Below are 18,280 nucleotides of genomic sequence, written 5' to 3' on the forward strand. Positions count from 1 at the left end.
CTTAGTTCCTCCTACTTCCTTTCCTCCCAGATAAGTCTATATTAAGAAGGCACTTGTACTTATCCTGCACCGGAAGGTGATGTAGTACATCAAAACCTGGTGATTATAATTGTTTTAACTATTGGAAAGATGCTATCATTCAGCCATTAAAATGTTTCAATTACCACAAATTACATTTTTTAATTTTAAAATTCACAATTCATTGATAAATTACTTTCATTGTTGGATAGAGAATATCTCACCAACATTTGGCAACTTCTCACTCGAAAAAGAAAAAAATGCGAATACAACAAAGTTAATAATCAAAATTATAAAAAATAGGTTTTTATTAAAAAGATCATAAATAAGATTTTGTAAATATTTGTGAATATTAGAAACTTTCTGTATCTTACATCCTGAACTCAAATAATAAAACAATTGTGAATCATAGAGGCCACTGGATGGGCCATTATTCAGTCAACATTAACAACACAAATTCTTTGAAGCACATACCTCCTCTTAGTGGCATGAGTCATTAAGGGCCATTATTAAATATCACAAATTTGAGGATACACATTTTTGAATGGTCACTTTCACACTTGCATTGTCTTTGAGACAGCATTTGCTGCTGATGACACTGAGTTGGTCACCAGAGAGGTAGATGAGCCGGACATTGATGACAACAGGGAGGCTGAATTTGATGATGCCCAACAGCATAATTGACTCAGAAATCTTATTCCAGACTGGCCACCAGGAATGTGACGACTGAGGAACCAGATGAGCACCACAATCTATGCATTAGAAAATGGATAACCATTGATATTAAGAAATTGATTACAGAGAGACATGCCAAAAAAGTTTAACAATATGAATTTCAAGCCCATTAACTCTTTCACATTGGCTCACTCTCCAGAAACATACTGGTCACTTTTGGTGAAAGGTATTGTGTCTCCAAAACCCTTAATATTTGAGATTGCAAATCTATATAAATAATAATATTAGATTAATCTTAATCTGGATGTATGGCACAGAAATGTGGTCATTGAAGCAGGAAGATAGACATAGATTGGGGGCTTTTGAAATGTGGGTGTGGAGAAGAATGGAGGAGGTGAAATGGATCGAGAAGAAAACAAATGAGGAAGTATTTGGTATGGTGAGTGAAGAGAGGGGTTTGTTCGGAGAAATCCTATGGAGGCAGGAAAAATGGATGAGGGGCATATTGATTGTTAGTGGGATGTTGAAGACTGTAATAGAGGGGAGAGTGCTGGGCAAATGAGGAAGGGGAAGGAACAGGATAGGATGAAGGGAGGAAGCAAGTACTGAGAGATGAACCTGATGCAGGTTAGGTTGCTAGATTGTGTTTTGTTAGGAGTCAAAAAATATTTATTTGGTTGTTGTGTCCATCCAAAAACCTACCTTGACCGTACAGTAGATTACCTAGTAATATAATTAATTTGGATTCACATGAAATTTTCATTAATCTATTTAAAATGTACATAATTTTAAGTAAAATTTCAAAGTATGGCAATCTTTCATTAGAATACTTTGGGATCGTGGAAATATCACAGACACCTTCACAGTACTCTTGAGGTAATAATTGGTTTCTCTCATTATGTAATCCAGAAGGACCAACCAAATAGTAACACAATGGAGTAACTTTCCTCAGAAATACCAGTTTTTCTGCCTCCGTCTAAACCAGAGGTGAACAAGTCAAAATGGAAAAGATGTGGTGCATATGATTTGCTGCTCGACCAAGTCGATGGAAAATGATGGTATCACAAAGGGACATCAGAGTCACTTTCCTTGACAACATTTCCTTCTGAATAGCCAAAAATGTTAGCTACAAACCTTTTGCCCTGTTCATTAGATGCAAATAACATAGCCACAATATCATCTTTGCAAAACATATTTCCTTTTTGGCTAAAAGGAACACGTTCACTACTCATGATGAAAATGGAAAAATAAAATGCAATGCTACATAATATGAAAGTGAGCCTATATGAGGGTGGCCTGGAAAGGTAATGACCTAGCCCATAATGGCATCAGTATGCGCATGATTTTTTTCTATCATGATAGGAATGTTTTGGATTTAGTATCTATAAACTCTATTGATTTAAAAATTGATTAAAAATAAACTTTTTATATTTTTTTTGAAAACAAGATCACCTCAGTGTTCCCAATTCTCTTCTTCATACCAGTATCTCTTGGAGATGCGACCACTTTGGAAGACTTTGTGAGATCAGTGCTAGTTTCTATTCTGAAAAAGGTGAAGGCTACATCATGTGAGGACTACAGGACAATAAGTTTGATATCCAAGGCAGCTTAAGTTGTTCTCAGGATCATAAACATAAGGATAGAGAGTACGGCAAATGATTACTAAGGGGATGATCAGTTTAGGTTTAGGAAGGGGAGAGGTACGCGTGATGCCATTGCAGTGATGAGATTATTAATCGAGAGGAATATAGAATGCAATCAGGATGTATTTGCCTGTTTCGTAGACTTCGAAAAAGCACTTAATAGAGTGAATTGGGAAAAACTAATGACTATATTGCAGCACATAGAAATAGATTGGAGGGACAGGAGGCTAATCCACAACCTGTACATGTCTCAGACTGCTCAGGTGCCAGTGGGGAACGAGAAGTCCGGATGGGCATTGTTAGGAAGAGGTGCAAGGTAGGGTTGCCCATTACCACTGTTGCTGTCCAACCTGTATGTAGAGGAAATGATTAAAGAGGCATGGGAAGAACTGGAGGCCGTAATGAAAGTGGGTGGGGAATTAGTAAAATCTGTTAGGTTTGCTGAAGGCCAAGCTCTACGACTGACTACAAGTCAGTCAGGAAAGGAGTTGCAAGCATTGCTGAATGAATTGGAAACTTAATGCAATATGGGATGAGAATCAATATTAATAAAACAAAGGTTTTGCGGTTTTCCAAAAAGAGAAAGGCTATGCTACACATTAAAATAGGAGGGCAAAAACTAGAGCAGGGGGAACGATTTACGTATGTTGCCTTGGACCATAATAACCAACGAAGTAGGGATATAAGAATAGGGCAAAGAAGCTTTCACAAGTAGTAGTTTTAGGGGTTTGTAGGGTGCGTCGACAGCTATGGTCATTTTGCACCACTGTCATTACGTAAAACTTATGTTCCTTTTAAACTAGGAATAAGTAAACAGATAAATACGAATAAATATATAAATAAATAAAATAAACAAAAAAAAAAAGAAAATGCTAAAATCAAAAGCATTAAAATTATGAGCTCCGAAGCTAAAGCTGCCCCGTTAAACCAGTTGCCCTTAAAAAAGTTAAGACTCGATTTATAGACCCAGAGTCATCCCCTAAAATATTTTTTAAGTCTCCCCTTATCTTCAACATGTCTCTGGCCCTTTGGTATGTTGTACATTCCGTCAGGATATGTTTTATCGTCAGGGGTTGGAAACACTCATTGCAGCGGGGCTGTTCTTTTACCTCCGCAAAGAGGTACGAATGAGTGAGGGCAGAGTGTCCTATTCTCAGGCGCGTAATCATGACCTCTTCCCTCCGAATGTTCCGGATGGAAGAGGACCATGGTGAAACGACCGGTTTTATTGCCCTGAGTTTATTATTTTGAAGAGACTGCCAAGTCTCCTTCCACTGATGCAGGACCGAGTTCCGCAAGGCGGCCTTCACGTCCTCCATTGGAACCAAGGTGGAGTCGGTCTCGGGTTGTCGAAGGGCATCCTTCGCTGCCTGGTCAGCTTTTTCGTTGCCTCTTATGCCGACGTGACCAGGAGTCCATATAAAGGAGACCCTGTTCCCCTTTCTCTGAAGGGACAACAGGGTATAATGGATCTCCTGGACTATCGGGTGCACAGGTGCAAAGGCCGATAAAGATTTTAGGGCGCTCAACGAGTCGGTGCAGATGAGGAAAGAGCCATTGCTTTCTTTTATTTCTCCTAGGGCCGTCCTTATGGCTGACAGCTCGGCTGTGAAAATGCTGCAAGAAGTGTGCAGTTTTTTCCTCACGACTCCATGGTAGTGGGACACGACCGCATAGGCACATGCAGATTCTGACTTTGACCCGTCGGTGTAGACTGGGACAAAGTCAGAAAGTGAGCTGAGGACGGCACTGAAGAGCTGCTGGTATTCGGAATCAGTCGTTTTGGCTTTGCGGCGTGCACTGGCAATGAGTTTAATATCCGGCATTGGTGTTAACCAAGGCGGATACTTAGCATAGGAGACGGGGCATATTTGAGGAAATGTAAAATTTACCTCATTAATAAAATCATTAAAACGAACGGCAAAGGGCCTAGTTGCCCTTCTCCGCCTGTTAAATAAGTCTAAAAACCGTTGGTTAAAAACTATGTTAAAACAAGGGTGGATTGTCTCTGATAAAATTTTACAGGCATAGTTGCCCATTAAAATCATCCTGCGGGTTTCCAACGGAGGCTCCCCTGCGTCTGCAAGTAAGCTTGGGACTGGGCTTGTTCTAAATGCCCCGGTGGCCAACCGTATCCCAGCATTGTGGACACATGTGAGTGGTCTCAAGTAAGACTCTCGTCCTGAGGAATACACTATGGAACCATAGTCCAGTTTGGATCGCACCAAGCCTCTGTACAATAAAAGCATGGTGGAGCGGTCTGCTCCCCAAGTGGAGTGAGTTAAAAACTTTAAAACGTTGAGGGTTTGGCGACACCTCTCGCGTAACACGCGGATATGCTCCCGCCAGTTCAGCTTTTGGTCCAGGATCATGCCGAGAAAGCGGACGGACTCCACAAATGGAAGAATCCTACCCAACAGGGTTAGGGTCGGGGTAACGTGGTAACCGCGAAGACGGTGAAAGTGCACGCATTTCGTTTTCTCCATGGAGAAACGAAATCCGTTCTTTCGCGACCACTCTCCCAGTTTGTTTAGAGTCACCTGGGCTTGCCTGGAAGCGTTTGGCAGTCGTGTCGACCGGCAAAATATGGCTAAGTCGTCCACATAGAGCGATGCCATCACCGGGGCATTGATGCATTCCACCACGTCGTTGATGGCGATGGCAAATAACGTCACGCTCAGTACTGAACCCTGGGGTACCCCGTTCTCCTGTGTAAAAGATCGGGATAAGTGCTTCCCAGTCCTTACTTTAAAAAGGCGGTTAGTTAAAAAATTTCTGATAAATAGGGCCATGTTGCCTCTAAATCCCCACTTGTGGAGCGTGTTGAGGATTCTCCATCGCCACACACTATCATAGGCCTTCTCCAGGTCGAAAAAGACTGCTATGACGTGTTGACGGTGGAGAAAGGCTTCCTGGATGAAGTTCTCAGTGCGCACCAGATGGTCTGTCGTGGACCTGCCACGCCGAAAGCCGCACTGAGCGTCGGAGAGCAGGTGTCGACTCTCCAAGCACCACATGAGACGTCGGTTTACCATCCGTTCCATCACCTTGCACAGGCAGCTGGTGAGAGATATGGGACGGTAGTTGTTCGGGTCATTTTTGTCCTTGCCCTGTTTTGGGATTGGTATCACGATGGACTCTCGCCAGGCATTTGGAAAACTGCCCTCGTTCCAAAGTTGGTTGAGGGTATTTAGGACCTCCCCAATCGCAGTTTCCGGAATGTTCCGGAGAAATGCGTTGTGGATTTCGTCCGCCCCTGGCGAGGTGTAATGGGAGTCTTCGATGGCGGATTTAAGCTCCCAGGACGTGAAAGGCTCATTGTAATATTCACTTGTAGGACCTGCACCAAAATTGAGAGGGACTCTCTCGCATCGCCTCTTCAGGTTCGCAAAGTCCGCGGCATAGCCCTCGTCACTGCTATTGGCCGCGAACTGACTGGCAAATATGTTGCTTATTTCGGCAGGTGAATTAACCACCCGGCCAGCAACAAGCAATGGCGAGATGACAAATGAGCCCTTGGACCCGGAGATTTTCTTGACTTTGTCCCATACCTGACCAAGCGGCGTGCGATGGTTGATGGTAGAGACGTATTCTATCCAGGAAGCCCTCTTGGCCTCCTTCACGGCCCTTCGAGCTCGCGCTCTCAGGCGGCGGTACGATGCCAGATTAGTTGCCGTGGGATATTTTCTAAAAATATTTAATGCTTTTTTCCTCGCCCGAATCGCCCGGTCGCATTCCCCGTTCCACCAAGGGACAGGAGCTCGATTAATGTTCCCGGACGTACGAGGGATACTTTTGGTAGCTGCCGCCAACAGCGTTGAACTTAGTTTATCGACGTTGTGCAACGCGTCGAAACTTGCGTCGTGTTTATATGTAAACGTACGCTTAAAAAGTGGCCAGTCCGCACGGTTAATACGCCACTTTTCCGGAGGTTTTGAAATGGTGGGCGAAGAGTCTTCCTTAACGAGTAGAAGAGGAAAATGGTCACTCCCACAGAGATCGTTGTGGGTGGACATTTTCAGCTTTGGGGCTAGACTTCTCGAGCATAGACAAAGATCTATTGCTGAGAATTCCCCATTGAAGCTGTTAAAGCGGGTTTTTTCGCCGCTATTTAATAAAAACAGGTTAAAATCCTCAATAAAGTTGGATAAAATTCGACCTCTCCTATTGCTTTGGGTTTCTGGCCCTCCCCAGAGAGGATCATGGGCATTAAAATCTCCCATCAAAATGAACGGCTGAGGAAGCTGGTGGACAAGGGCTTCAAGGTTCAGGCGGGTCACCGGTGCACCCTCTGGCAGATACACGTTGCATAACGTCATCCTCTCAGGGGTGTGCACCGTGACAGCGACGGCCTGGAATGGAGAGTTCAGTTGGACTCGCGAGGTGTAAAGGGCCTCACGGGCCGCAACTGCTACTCCCCCTTGGGCTCGTTGGCCACTTAGGTCATCCGTTCTAAAAACAGTGAATCCCTTCAGAATACCCTTATCTTCAGCCTTAAAATGGGTCTCTTGGAGACAAATACAAGAGGGTTTAAAATCTTGGATTAAAATGGCCAGCTCCTCCTTGTGCCGATAAAAGCCATTGCAGTTCCACTGCAGAATGGAACACATTTAAAGTGTTAAATTAAAATAAATAAATAAATATATAAATAAATAAGATGACTAAAAAGGGAGATGACCAACTCTATTGAGGATATCGCTTGAAGCGATGTTTCCTCTTCCACTCGTTTGCGAAGACCTCAGTATCAGAGATACTCTGGTCCTCTTCAATTACCTCCGGCCTCTTTGGCTTCACTGGAGGCGGCGGGGAAGGTGTATTCTCACGCCCTTTTGGCGTGTTCCCCTTGGTGGTTTTCTGTGGGCTCTTCTTTGAAGGGCCCACAGGAGTAGGTGGCTCCTTGTCCACCTTACTCTTCCCATCCTTCACCCTTTTGGGTTTAGGCACTTGCGTGTTTTCAACTGGGGATTCTTTCGGTATCTCCGTCTGCGTGGCGATGGTACACTTTACACATTGCGTCGTTGCAACGGAAGCAAAGGACCGGGAGAAAGTTGGAGCGATTAGCGCCCTGTATTTTCTCCTCGCTTCCGCATATGGGATTTTTTCAAGGGTTTTTATCTCCATGACTTTCCTCTCTTCTTTCATCTTCGGGCAATCACGAGAGTACACTGGGTGTGTACCCTCGCAATTGACACAAAGAGGTTCCGAAGAGCACTCTTTATCCTCGTGCGCGTCTTTGCCACAGCGCGGGCAGGTGGCCTTACCCTCGCAACGCGACGCGACATGGCCGAACCGTTGGCATTTGAAACAACGCACGGGATTTGGGATGAATGGCCTCACTGGTACCGATTCATAGCCCACAAACACCTTGTCGGGTAGTCTATCACGCGCAAACGTCAAGATCACGGAGGTGCTGTTTACGTTTTCTCCGTTGCGCCTCGTGGTGAGTCGACGACAATCAGTCACTCCCTGAGAGAACATTTCTCTCTTGATTTCTTCGATGTCCACGTATAGGAGGTCGTAGTGACTGATGACTCCCCGACAGGTGTTAAGAGTGCGGTGCACCTCCACCTTGATCGGAATGTCATGGAGCATTCCCATAGCAAGCAGTTTATCGCTTTGTGTATCGTTCAGGGTCTCTATAAGAAGTGTACCATCCCGGAGCTTCTTCACGCTCTTTGGGTCCCCAGGCACAATCTGTGACAAAACTCTGCGAATTAAGAAAGGAGAAACCTTTTTCAAGGTTTCACCTTCCTTTATGCACGACATAATTAAATAGCGCTTACATGCGCCTATGCACTTTTCTCCCCCGCCGGTGTCCGGACGGGATCTTTTTAGTGGTGGAAAGGGTTTTTCCTCCATAATAATTAATTATTCGTCCCTCGGCCTCCCCACCCGCCACGGAGCCACACATTTGGGACGCCACTCCGCCAAACCGGAGCGGTCGCCAGGGCTAACTCGAGGGATATAGCGCTTCAGGAGTGGTTGTCTGTTTCGGGGTGGATCTTCGGTGCAAGGGCCCACCAAAACCCTTACATCTCCGACCTCCCTACGCAGACCCCCACAACCTTGGCACTCGCCACCGGAGCGAAAACGCGACGGAAGCCGATTGACCGGGAGTGGCTAGCTCCCGGCCTCCCGTTTACACGAAATCCGGGGCCGAAGAGGGGTATCACTCCCCGGTCCATACAGGGCATCCGACACCCTGCTGGGAACCAGAAAGCTCACCCTCCAGGATCCCCTTTTCTCCCTTACGGGTCTCCAGGCACGGCAAACACCTGGGCGGATCGCAGGCCAGATGGTATGGCCGCTCACAGACAGTGGATCCACAGCACTGTCCGGACGCATCCCTTGCTGGCTTGGGGTTTGTTTTCGGGGTTTTCTCCCCGCCCTTTTAGTCGCCTCTTACGACAAGCAGGGATACTGCGGGAGTATTCTCTATCCCCCTACCCGCGGGGGGGAGCTTTCACAAGGAGGAAGTAATTGATGACAGGGACACTGAGTAAGGATGTTAAGAAAAGGGTCAATTAAGCATTGATATGGAACGTAGTTAATCCTTAGGCTTCCGCAACGTCTATCTGATGAATTCATGCTGCTTCCGGGAATTACCGTCGAACCAACTCACCTACGCGACGGTAGTTCCCGGAAGCAGCATGAATCCATAAAATGTAGTTATGTACTGTGCAGAAACATGTTCATTGAAGCAGGATGATAGGAGTAGATTAGATGTTTTAGAAAAGTGGGTGTGGAGAAGGATGGAGAAGATGATGAAAACAGAAAAGAAAATAAATGAGGAAGTGATCAGTAAGGAGGTGGAGGAGAGGAGAGTGAACAGGTACCATCATAGTAGCCAACCATGTTATTATACTAGGTGCATTCACAGCAGCAAAAGGGTTAAATATTCTAACAGCAAAGCATATTTCAAGTAAGCAAATTTATGAATGATCATCACTCTCTGAAGTTGACTCTTCCTCATCTTCTAGCACCGGCGCTCGTACACACACATTCACCATACTGATAATTAGAAACTCTAACAGTGATTCACATAGTATTAACAACAAATATCAAAATATAAAAATTTATTCCTATAAACATCTTACATTGCTGGTGAGTTTGTGCAAGCAGGGAAATTCTGATATTTGTATTACAGAATTTTGCAGCCAATGCTTTAGTTTTCAGATGAGTTTATTCTATTTAGATTTCCTTCCATAATTTTCATTATCAGCAATATTGCTATCAAAATGAGCATTTGGGTTTATTATGCCATCAGAGGTTTCAACACAATCTAGTTGGCCACAGGGACAGCAGATTGAGTGTGCAAATGGCTAGCTTTCTTTCAAATATTATAAATTTAAAGACCAAGTTATAAGAGATAGAAGTTATAAGAGATAGGTAGTGCATGTGAGTCAAAAAGGCAGATATTTTAAAATTGAGAATATGCAAATGTAACAAAATGCACAATACCCATATCATATACTGTAACACATATAATGAAGGAGACTCACTGCAAAAAGTGTATCAGAAGTTTCTGGCCTTATTTTGTACACAGAAGTTAATTAATTGAACAGTTCCATAGATTTCATTGACCAACAACCACATTAGAATGTACAATGTATGTACGTACCTTGAGAGTGACATTCAAGGAATGAAACTATTCTATTGTTTCAGGCTTCACTTCGTGGAAGTAATTGATATCCATTATTGAAATAGAAAGAAAGACTCGTACTTTTCCACAGATTTTATTATACGGTACAACGCGTTTCACCGACTTGCGGCATCATCAGGTACAAATTTGCAAAACAGACAGAGCAAGCATATATACCCTCAGGACAGAGTGGGGGCGGGGAGGGTTGGAAGGATTTGAGGGGGGTGGGGGCTCGCAGGTGCGTTGATGGATTGTTTTGACCATTTCCAGGCTAATTTCTCGGAGAGGAGTGGGGAGGGGTATGGGAATAATTGCTCATTACAAAGTGTCGTGTTGGGGTTCACCAAGTGCCTTCTAATCTCTAATTGCTCGAGAGCGTCCATTTTTAGTATATCGTCCACGTAACGAAACCAATAGTCCACTTTTTTGTTATGCTGATTGTCAGCATTAAAAAGATGTTCTTCTACAGAATTGAGGAAGTCTTCGGCTAGGAAGGGGGACAGTGGGGAACCCATAGCTAACCCATCCGTTTGGCTGTAAAGGGTGTGGTTGAAACTAAAATAATTCTGGTTAACTGTCATTTTGCAGAGGGGGACCAATTCGTCTGAGATATTTTGGGCAATGGTGGAATCCTTGAGTAGTTCTTCCACCCTAAGCAAAGTTTCCGATATTGGTACGCAAGTAAATAAATTGCTAATGTCGAAGGAGACTAGCCTCGCTTTTTCCGGGACATCAATATCTTTCAATTTCCTCACTCAAAGCAGCCTTCTACCCACCCATAACCCTCTCCAAACTTCTAGCCAATGGAAAAGACACCCAGGATAGCCTTCTCAAATCAGGCATTTATAAACTGAAATGCGAGGATTGCAACAGCGTTTATGTCGGTCAGACCGGCAGGAATATCAAGTTACGAGTCAAGGAACACGCTAGGACATGTCACAAAAATCAGAATAACAACTCTCTCTTCGCCAAGCATTTACTAGAATTCAACCACAGCAGTGACTTTGTCCCAGAGATATTACACACACTCCCAAAAGGATTAAAAATGGACGCTCTCGAGCAATTAGAGATTAGAAGGCACTTGGTGAACCCCAACACGACACTTTGTAATGAGCAATTATTCCCATACCCCTCCCCACTCCTCTCCGAGAAATTAGCCTGGAAATGGTCAAAACAATCCATCAACGCACCTGCGAGCCCCCACCCCCCTCAAATCCTTCCAACCCTCCCCGCCCCCACTCTGTCCTGAGGGTATATATGCTTGCTCTGTCTGTTTTGCAAATTTGTACCTGATGATGCCGCAAGTCGGTGAAACGCGTTGTACCGTATAATAAAATCTGTGGAAAAGTACGAGTCTTTCTTTCTATTTCAATAATGGAATGAAACTATGGTTTTAGGTCAATAATAACTGCGGAAAAACTGAGTAATATTTCCAAATATGGAGTAATTATAAAAATATCTTTCTTGGACAACATTGAAAATTTTGTCTTGAAACAATCACGTAATCTTTGACCAAACACACATCAAATGCACAAGAAATAGATAGATTACTTAATCGATTTTAAATATTTTAAAGAGAATATTGGTTGGCAACACTATAGTATCTGTTTCATGCAAACCAACAACAAACTTTTGTCGCTGTAAGTTATGAGCATAAATTGAAGGGAATTTCAAGTAAATACTCATCATACACAAGGTACACAATAGCAAAAAAAGGAGTTTCCAATTTTCTCTAATAGAACATTTATACCACCAGACAAATTAATGTGTTAATTGTGCATTATTTAAAATAAAAATAATTAAATATACGAGAGGACAAAGTTTTTTCATTGACAACACTGAAAGTTTAGAAGATAATTTTCTATTTTGAAATACCGAATATGGAAGGCATGGAATCTTCAAAAGAAATGTTAAACTGAAAGTCTTTCAATTCATCTCAAAGACACTAGATTGTTTTAAAATTGAGCACTCTGCTTATGATTTCTATGGAGACCAGCTGCTCTTTAAATATCTTCCCTTCCTAGGGTCACTCATCTTGAATTTAATTTTGTACCATGACTGGATTACAAGCAACGTTGTTTTGCTTAAAAATCATAGAAACAAAAAAGTTTTATCAAATAAAAGTATTTCAACATAGGAAAATAAAATCTCAGCCACTTTATTCCGTCAAATCAGTCTTTATTCCATGCACATAAGACTTTTAATGGGTGCACAATCCGCATGGGAACAATCGCATTCCATTTCATTATCGGGAAAGGTAGATTTATTCAACACACAATGGCAATTTTTGATTGATTTATTTCAGTCTTACATATAACAGTCACCTTTTTCTTGTCGTCAGGCAAAACGTAATCAGTCGAGTAAAAAACTTTTACATACCTGTCCAGCAGCGGTAATACATGTTAAAAATGTACTTTGCAAGGAGAGTGCCGAATATAATGTGGCCAACAATGTTCCTAAATAGGCAGAAGTAAACGGAAGTCTTTCAGTAGAGAACATTTGCTGCATACAAGCCATAGGTCCCCAAAGAACTATGAAACTAAAATTATTGGAATTAGACAAATGCGAGAGAAAGGAGCAATCACACATACTCAATGATTACGACATGTCATATAGATAAAAGTATATTGGTACCTGCACACGAAAAAAAAGCTTCCCAAAGTATATAGGAGGGCAAATTTCCTTGCTTTAAATATCAAGACAGGAATATAAAACGAGGCCACAGTGAAGCAAAATATACCCATACAAATGAACACGCAAAATGCAATAAGCCTCTGTAAACGACTCTGAAAAGAAATTTTTTTAATCATATTAAGATTGTCAGGGGTTACCAAAAGAAAAATTTCAATAGTTTTTGCTCACCATTGTTGGAAACCAGCTACTTTGAACTGTGGAATCGAAACCATCTGATGAATTATCTGAAACTTTTGACTTTGAATACCACCTTTCAAATGGAAGCGCGTTTAGTTTGAAAGGGATGTTAATTTCAACGGAAGACCTTTCCTTCGATGACAAATATTCATCTAACTCCTTCTTTATTCCAGCCATTGCCTTTGATTACAGACGCCAAACTGCCTCACCAGAAATATTTTGCTATTCGCTCATCAACTGTTTTACTTAGCTCGTCACCAGAAAAAAACATGAGATAAGGGACGGTTATCCCGTATAGATCGCAATATTCAATTTGCTTAAAAATTCCATCATAGCATCGGCTACGAGGATCGGAATCAGAAGTTATTCCGTGAAATTCGCCGATACCATTGCTGGATGCTGTTAGGGTGTGGGGCTTGCGAACCCGTGAGATCGTTGAAATACCAACCACAAATTCATTGCTTTGTGATAGTTAGTTGTCAAAATCATCCTATAAACACTGGAAACAAAGATTAAAGGAAATTCGGGGAATTGATGCAGCTAATTTTTATCCACTTGCTGCCGGATGTAAAAAACGAGTGTTAATAATTCGAAAAAGAAAGCTTCAGGATTAATCAAACCATTTCATTGGGCGCCACGAAGATTTTGTCCTTAGTATTTGAGCTCTCCAAAAATATTGAAGACAGTGATTGATGGGAAAACGTTAGGCAAGCTATGAAGGGTTGGAATAGGATAGGAATTTTGGACTAATGAAGAAATAATGCGTTATTGAAAAGTGTAACTATGTCGGATGCCGGGTTATTTTGGTAGAAAAGGTAAGTGAATGTAGCGTCGTACCGTTATATCCATCCAAAATCCTATTTTTACCCGTGAATTATATACATGACAATTCGAAATATGTTTAGCGAATATGGTTTAGCAAAGCTCAGCGGCCAAACGGCGTTTGGATGCTTATCAGTTGAGACCTAGTTTGGAAGTCAAATTAACACACATGATGAACTAATTAAAAATTAACTATCATTCCCTCAAATCCACGAAGTCATTTCCTTATGTGAAGTTTTGATGAAATTTAATACTTTCAATATATTTAAATCAGGGTTAGCATACAAGTATGAATGGATTAAGTTTAGCCGATCCTTGTGATATTATCATTGATTGATTACCTGTAAATAATATTCCGGGAATGAATTATATAATGGCTTAATTATCCTACATTCTTATTTGTGATTTTAATATTTAATTAAGTATCTCGAAGGTCTAAATGCAATTCTTCGGTGACGGAGTTGAAGGGTTCAGCGACGAGAGGTGGCAAACTTTGTCTCAGAGGGGAATAGTGTATCGCTGAATTCACTTGGTCGTATTGGAGATGATTTCAATAAGCCTTCTTTATCGTCCGCTCTTCTCTCCAAGCAATGTCGGTCACGATGTAAAAGCGCGTTGCATCGTCGGCAATAATATGCTGGAGTATTTGAGCGTCAAATTTCTAAATTCACGCGGCATTTGTCTGTCACAAGTCGTCAGAATGGCATTTGCTAATTATTTTCATGGTAATCTAATGTTGGAGTAGCCGTCGGATTGGACATCAAACTTGTCTGACCCCAAGGCGGCTTTCATTCAAAGGCGGCTGACGTCGAGATTCTCTCCACCGCGCTGCCATTGCATTATTATTAGATTTTTTCACCCACCAGCATATTTGAAACAGTGGAAAGTATCTCGTTAGTTCGGACCACGTTGCGATCACTACGGGTTCTATCTTCCCAGCTCAGGCGTGTATATGGACTTACTGGAAGGTCATGAAGCCTTGATGATGCCTTGCTTTAAAAAAAGCTAGCTAACCCAATTCTATTTTCACAATACATCTGCCTTTTTATTGCTTAATGTTTTATGCTAACTTTTTTTAACGCAAACATGACGCTTTGTTACTCATTGCAAATTTATTGAAAGTTGCTTTAACATTGTTCTCAATATCCAGAAGGATGTGAGTGGAGAAAAGCAGACAAAAGGTATTCTCTTTTGGGATAGTCATATTCTGGCACTGTAAAAAAGTATATCAGCTGTATGTGTAGAATCACAGCATTCTTTAAATTTTCAAGACATTGTTTCAGGTTTTTCTACATCTTTCCTTTCATTACTCAATGATTGATTGCAAAAAATCTATCATTTATTTTTAATGAGTTCAGATTTCGCTAGAACTGAATTTTTCGTCCTACAATTTATAACTTTTAGAAAAATTGTCTCTCGGCTCTTCTTGCCATTGGCTATCCAGTGAAATGTTGCCTCAAAATTTTAATTTTTTCTAGTAATGGCTCAAAAGGAATGCAAATGATCCTTATCACTGTAGCACCAAGGTCCAATGTGGAATCCTAAGATTTTGGATAAAATTCCATGGATTCCTCTAATTATATTAACATTATACCCTATGAATCTACCTCATGGGTGTACACCAAGGGAACTAAACATTGTAAAGTGTTTTGGTAGTATGCCAGGACAATATATACTTAGGGTTTTGGCACTTTTTATTTAATTTCATTGGGAATCATAAACATATGTAAATATAAATTAACATTAACATTAATTATTTTAGCATTTTTCATGAAGCAAAAATTGTCAATTAAAATAAAGTGCCCAATGTGAGGCGAACATAAATAAACAATGACATTTCAATTAATAGCATGGATACATATATAATCACTGGGGAAAAGCTCAGGAGAGAATTTCATTTTGTGGTATTAGATAGCTTTTCATAAATTAATTTTTCATTACCCAGGTCAAATTAGCATTTTGCGATAAAGCTACTTTTGCTCACCCTAAAATTTATGGCTTACGGTAGCTACCAGCTAGTTGTTGATTGTAATTCTGTGCCAAGAAGTAGGTTAACTTTTAAAACCGTAAAAATAATAATATTTTGTCCACTGACCATACATATGATGTAGGTAAGGGAGTTGTCAACCACAAAGAAAAGTACAAAATAGTTACATTTTAAGACAAAACCTGCTTGAATAAACATACAGTATATTAGAGTATGAAACCTACGCACAATTGCTTGTCATTTGAAAATTCATTCAATGAGGAATACCATGTTATTAGTATATAAGTAGGTTCATGAGTTTCAATTTTAAAGAAAATTACTATACTTTAGGTTTGTCTTAGTTGCTTTTACTTTTTGATGCAATTCCGTATTGAAATGTAATTTCTCAACTACCTTGTGATATGAGTGATGATTGCAGAGGCAAATGGATGTACAAGGCCAACCTTACCAAATAGAACCACAGATTTCTTGTTTAACCATTTCATATCAGACTGTATTACCTACCACAAACTATCCATGTTATAAAAATGCTAATCATAAAACATGAGGTATGCGACTAAAAAAGTGAACTCATGAATAAGTAGATTAAACATAGTTATTCAGTAAACATAAATAATTTGCACTTGCTGTCTTTCAATTGCAGGACACTATCATTCCAACCAATGGTATTAATTGAATGAAAATGCTTTTTTTGTCCACCTTCCAGCAACTTGGATCAACGTGCATAAGAAATTAATTTTACTCTACCCTGTTTCCTCCATGGCATCCAAAATGGCATTAGTCATTTCCGATGTCACTTGCCGATGCTGATGCCGGCGGCTTCTATGGAATAACTAACGCTGCCATTTTAGGATGTTGTTTGAAGAATATCATTGGGTGACTTAAGAATTACAGAATTACCAGTCCCATTCATCAGATGAGATGTTAAGCTTTTAACCCCTTGATGTCTTTTGCTAAGAGTAGGCTAATTGCAATGCTGGGTTTCTCTCCACACTTTCTCCTCTAACATCCATCCCCAATGTCGCAAATGACCTCAGCTATTGATCGGTCATTGTTAGTTGCCCCTAAATTTACTACTACTTGAGCAAATTCTGAAATCAATGAATGACCAATTAATGGCATAGTTTTCGGTGTCATAATACTTTTCGGTGTCATAATACTTACTAGCATTAGGTATTTGCACACAAACATCTAACCTAAGGTTAACAGTTGTAAGTTTCCCAAAGTATTTACCTAACTCTTGACCTGGGCCAGTTGGGGAAATCACATCATACACAAAAAATATTTCACCAGCCAATTCCTTGCTGATATTTGACAGCAGAAATGTTGCTGTAAAAAAATTTGAATATTCACAATGCAAAATTGCACTTCATCTGTGATATTCACTTCATATTTTCTAACATTTCTTGCCATATCATATAATAAAACTCTGAGGAGCAAACTTACCATACTTTTGCATATGAGGATGACTTTACTTTTGTACAGCATGCCAGTTTTAATTATCTCTCTGGGTAAAGCGAAAAATTATGCATCCCTACAAAAAAGGTATTACTAATACTTACTTATTCTCAGAGAGTTCTAGTTTAAAGTTATGGCAAAGTACATTTTTTCATTGGCTATTTTATACTTGGATCCTTGTACCTATACTAAAGGTCTTTATCTACCTCTATGTAGAGGATTACAATCTAATGCATTTAATAGCCTGCATCCTTGTGTTCATTCTATATTCTGTTAATTCAAAGAGGATTATGACTCATATTCAGTGAACTAACACAATTATGTAATGTTGCATGTTGCTAGGGAGGGTACATCTCCCAAGTGCATCTGTACTAATGTTTTGGAAAGAAATGAGGCCACTTCAATGTGTTGAAAGTGAATACAAATTAAATCGTAACAATATTGCTTATTTGATGATATTTGTACGGCACATAACAGCTCTTACATATTAAAAGAATGAAATGACACAGATTTTACTTTTGTCTGTATTAATATATGGAGAATGTCTTGCGAAGTGAACTAGCCTTCAGTTTGAATGCCATTGAGGTTAGTACGAAGACACAACAAGGACTTATGAAATGAGGAATTACATTTTTTACAAGAGTATTTATTAATGGCAAATGATTTAAGGTTCAACATTTATTATGCTTACTAAATTAAAGTACATGAATCACAAAACAAGAAATTCATAAAAAATAATGGCATGTAGAAGTATCTGAATCATAACAATACTCTAATGTATCACATATTCCTTTTTTAAGCTAGTGACTTGATGCCAATTTAGGTAAACTTGTATTGTCTTATCTTGAAGACAAGAAAAAAATCTGTATACCAAATACTTCAGTGACAGCCTCCTATACACATAAATAGGCACCGATACATGTAAAACAATGATCAAATAAATTGAGATTTTTACATGCATGTGAATGATAAACATTTTAGTAAATCCATCAGTAAACTAATATAAGATGAGATTTCTTAACCAGCCCAAAAATTAAATCTTTAACAAGAAAAAATTTATATGAATATGTTGAAACAGCCCTTAGTTAAGTATTTCAAGTTTAGTTTAACAGTAGGACCAAACAGTAAGGTGCAGAGCAATGAACCTGCTATAATTACATCCTC

General features: G+C 40.4%; 1 protein-coding gene across 1 annotated transcript; it reads right to left on the reverse strand.

The window, feature by feature from the left end:
• Positions 1 to 299: 299 nt before the first annotated feature.
• Positions 300 to 13,054, reverse strand: LOC139686158 (uncharacterized). Its single transcript, XM_071583342.1, has 4 exons — positions 12,841 to 13,054; positions 12,613 to 12,764; positions 12,358 to 12,517; positions 300 to 770 (listed from the first exon to the last, which is right to left on the reverse strand). Exons 1-4 carry the CDS (start codon positions 13,024 to 13,026, stop codon positions 573 to 575), a joined length of 696 nt encoding a protein of 231 aa, XP_071439443.1. The 5' UTR covers positions 13,027 to 13,054; the 3' UTR covers positions 300 to 572.
• Between the last annotated feature and the right edge of the window lie 5,226 nt (positions 13,055 to 18,280).

This window comes from Hetaerina americana, unplaced genomic scaffold (genome assembly GCF_022747635.1).
Source record: "Hetaerina americana unplaced genomic scaffold, ioHetAmer1.1.p SCAF_13, whole genome shotgun sequence".
Lineage (NCBI taxonomy): Eukaryota > Metazoa > Arthropoda > Insecta > Odonata > Calopterygidae > Hetaerina > Hetaerina americana.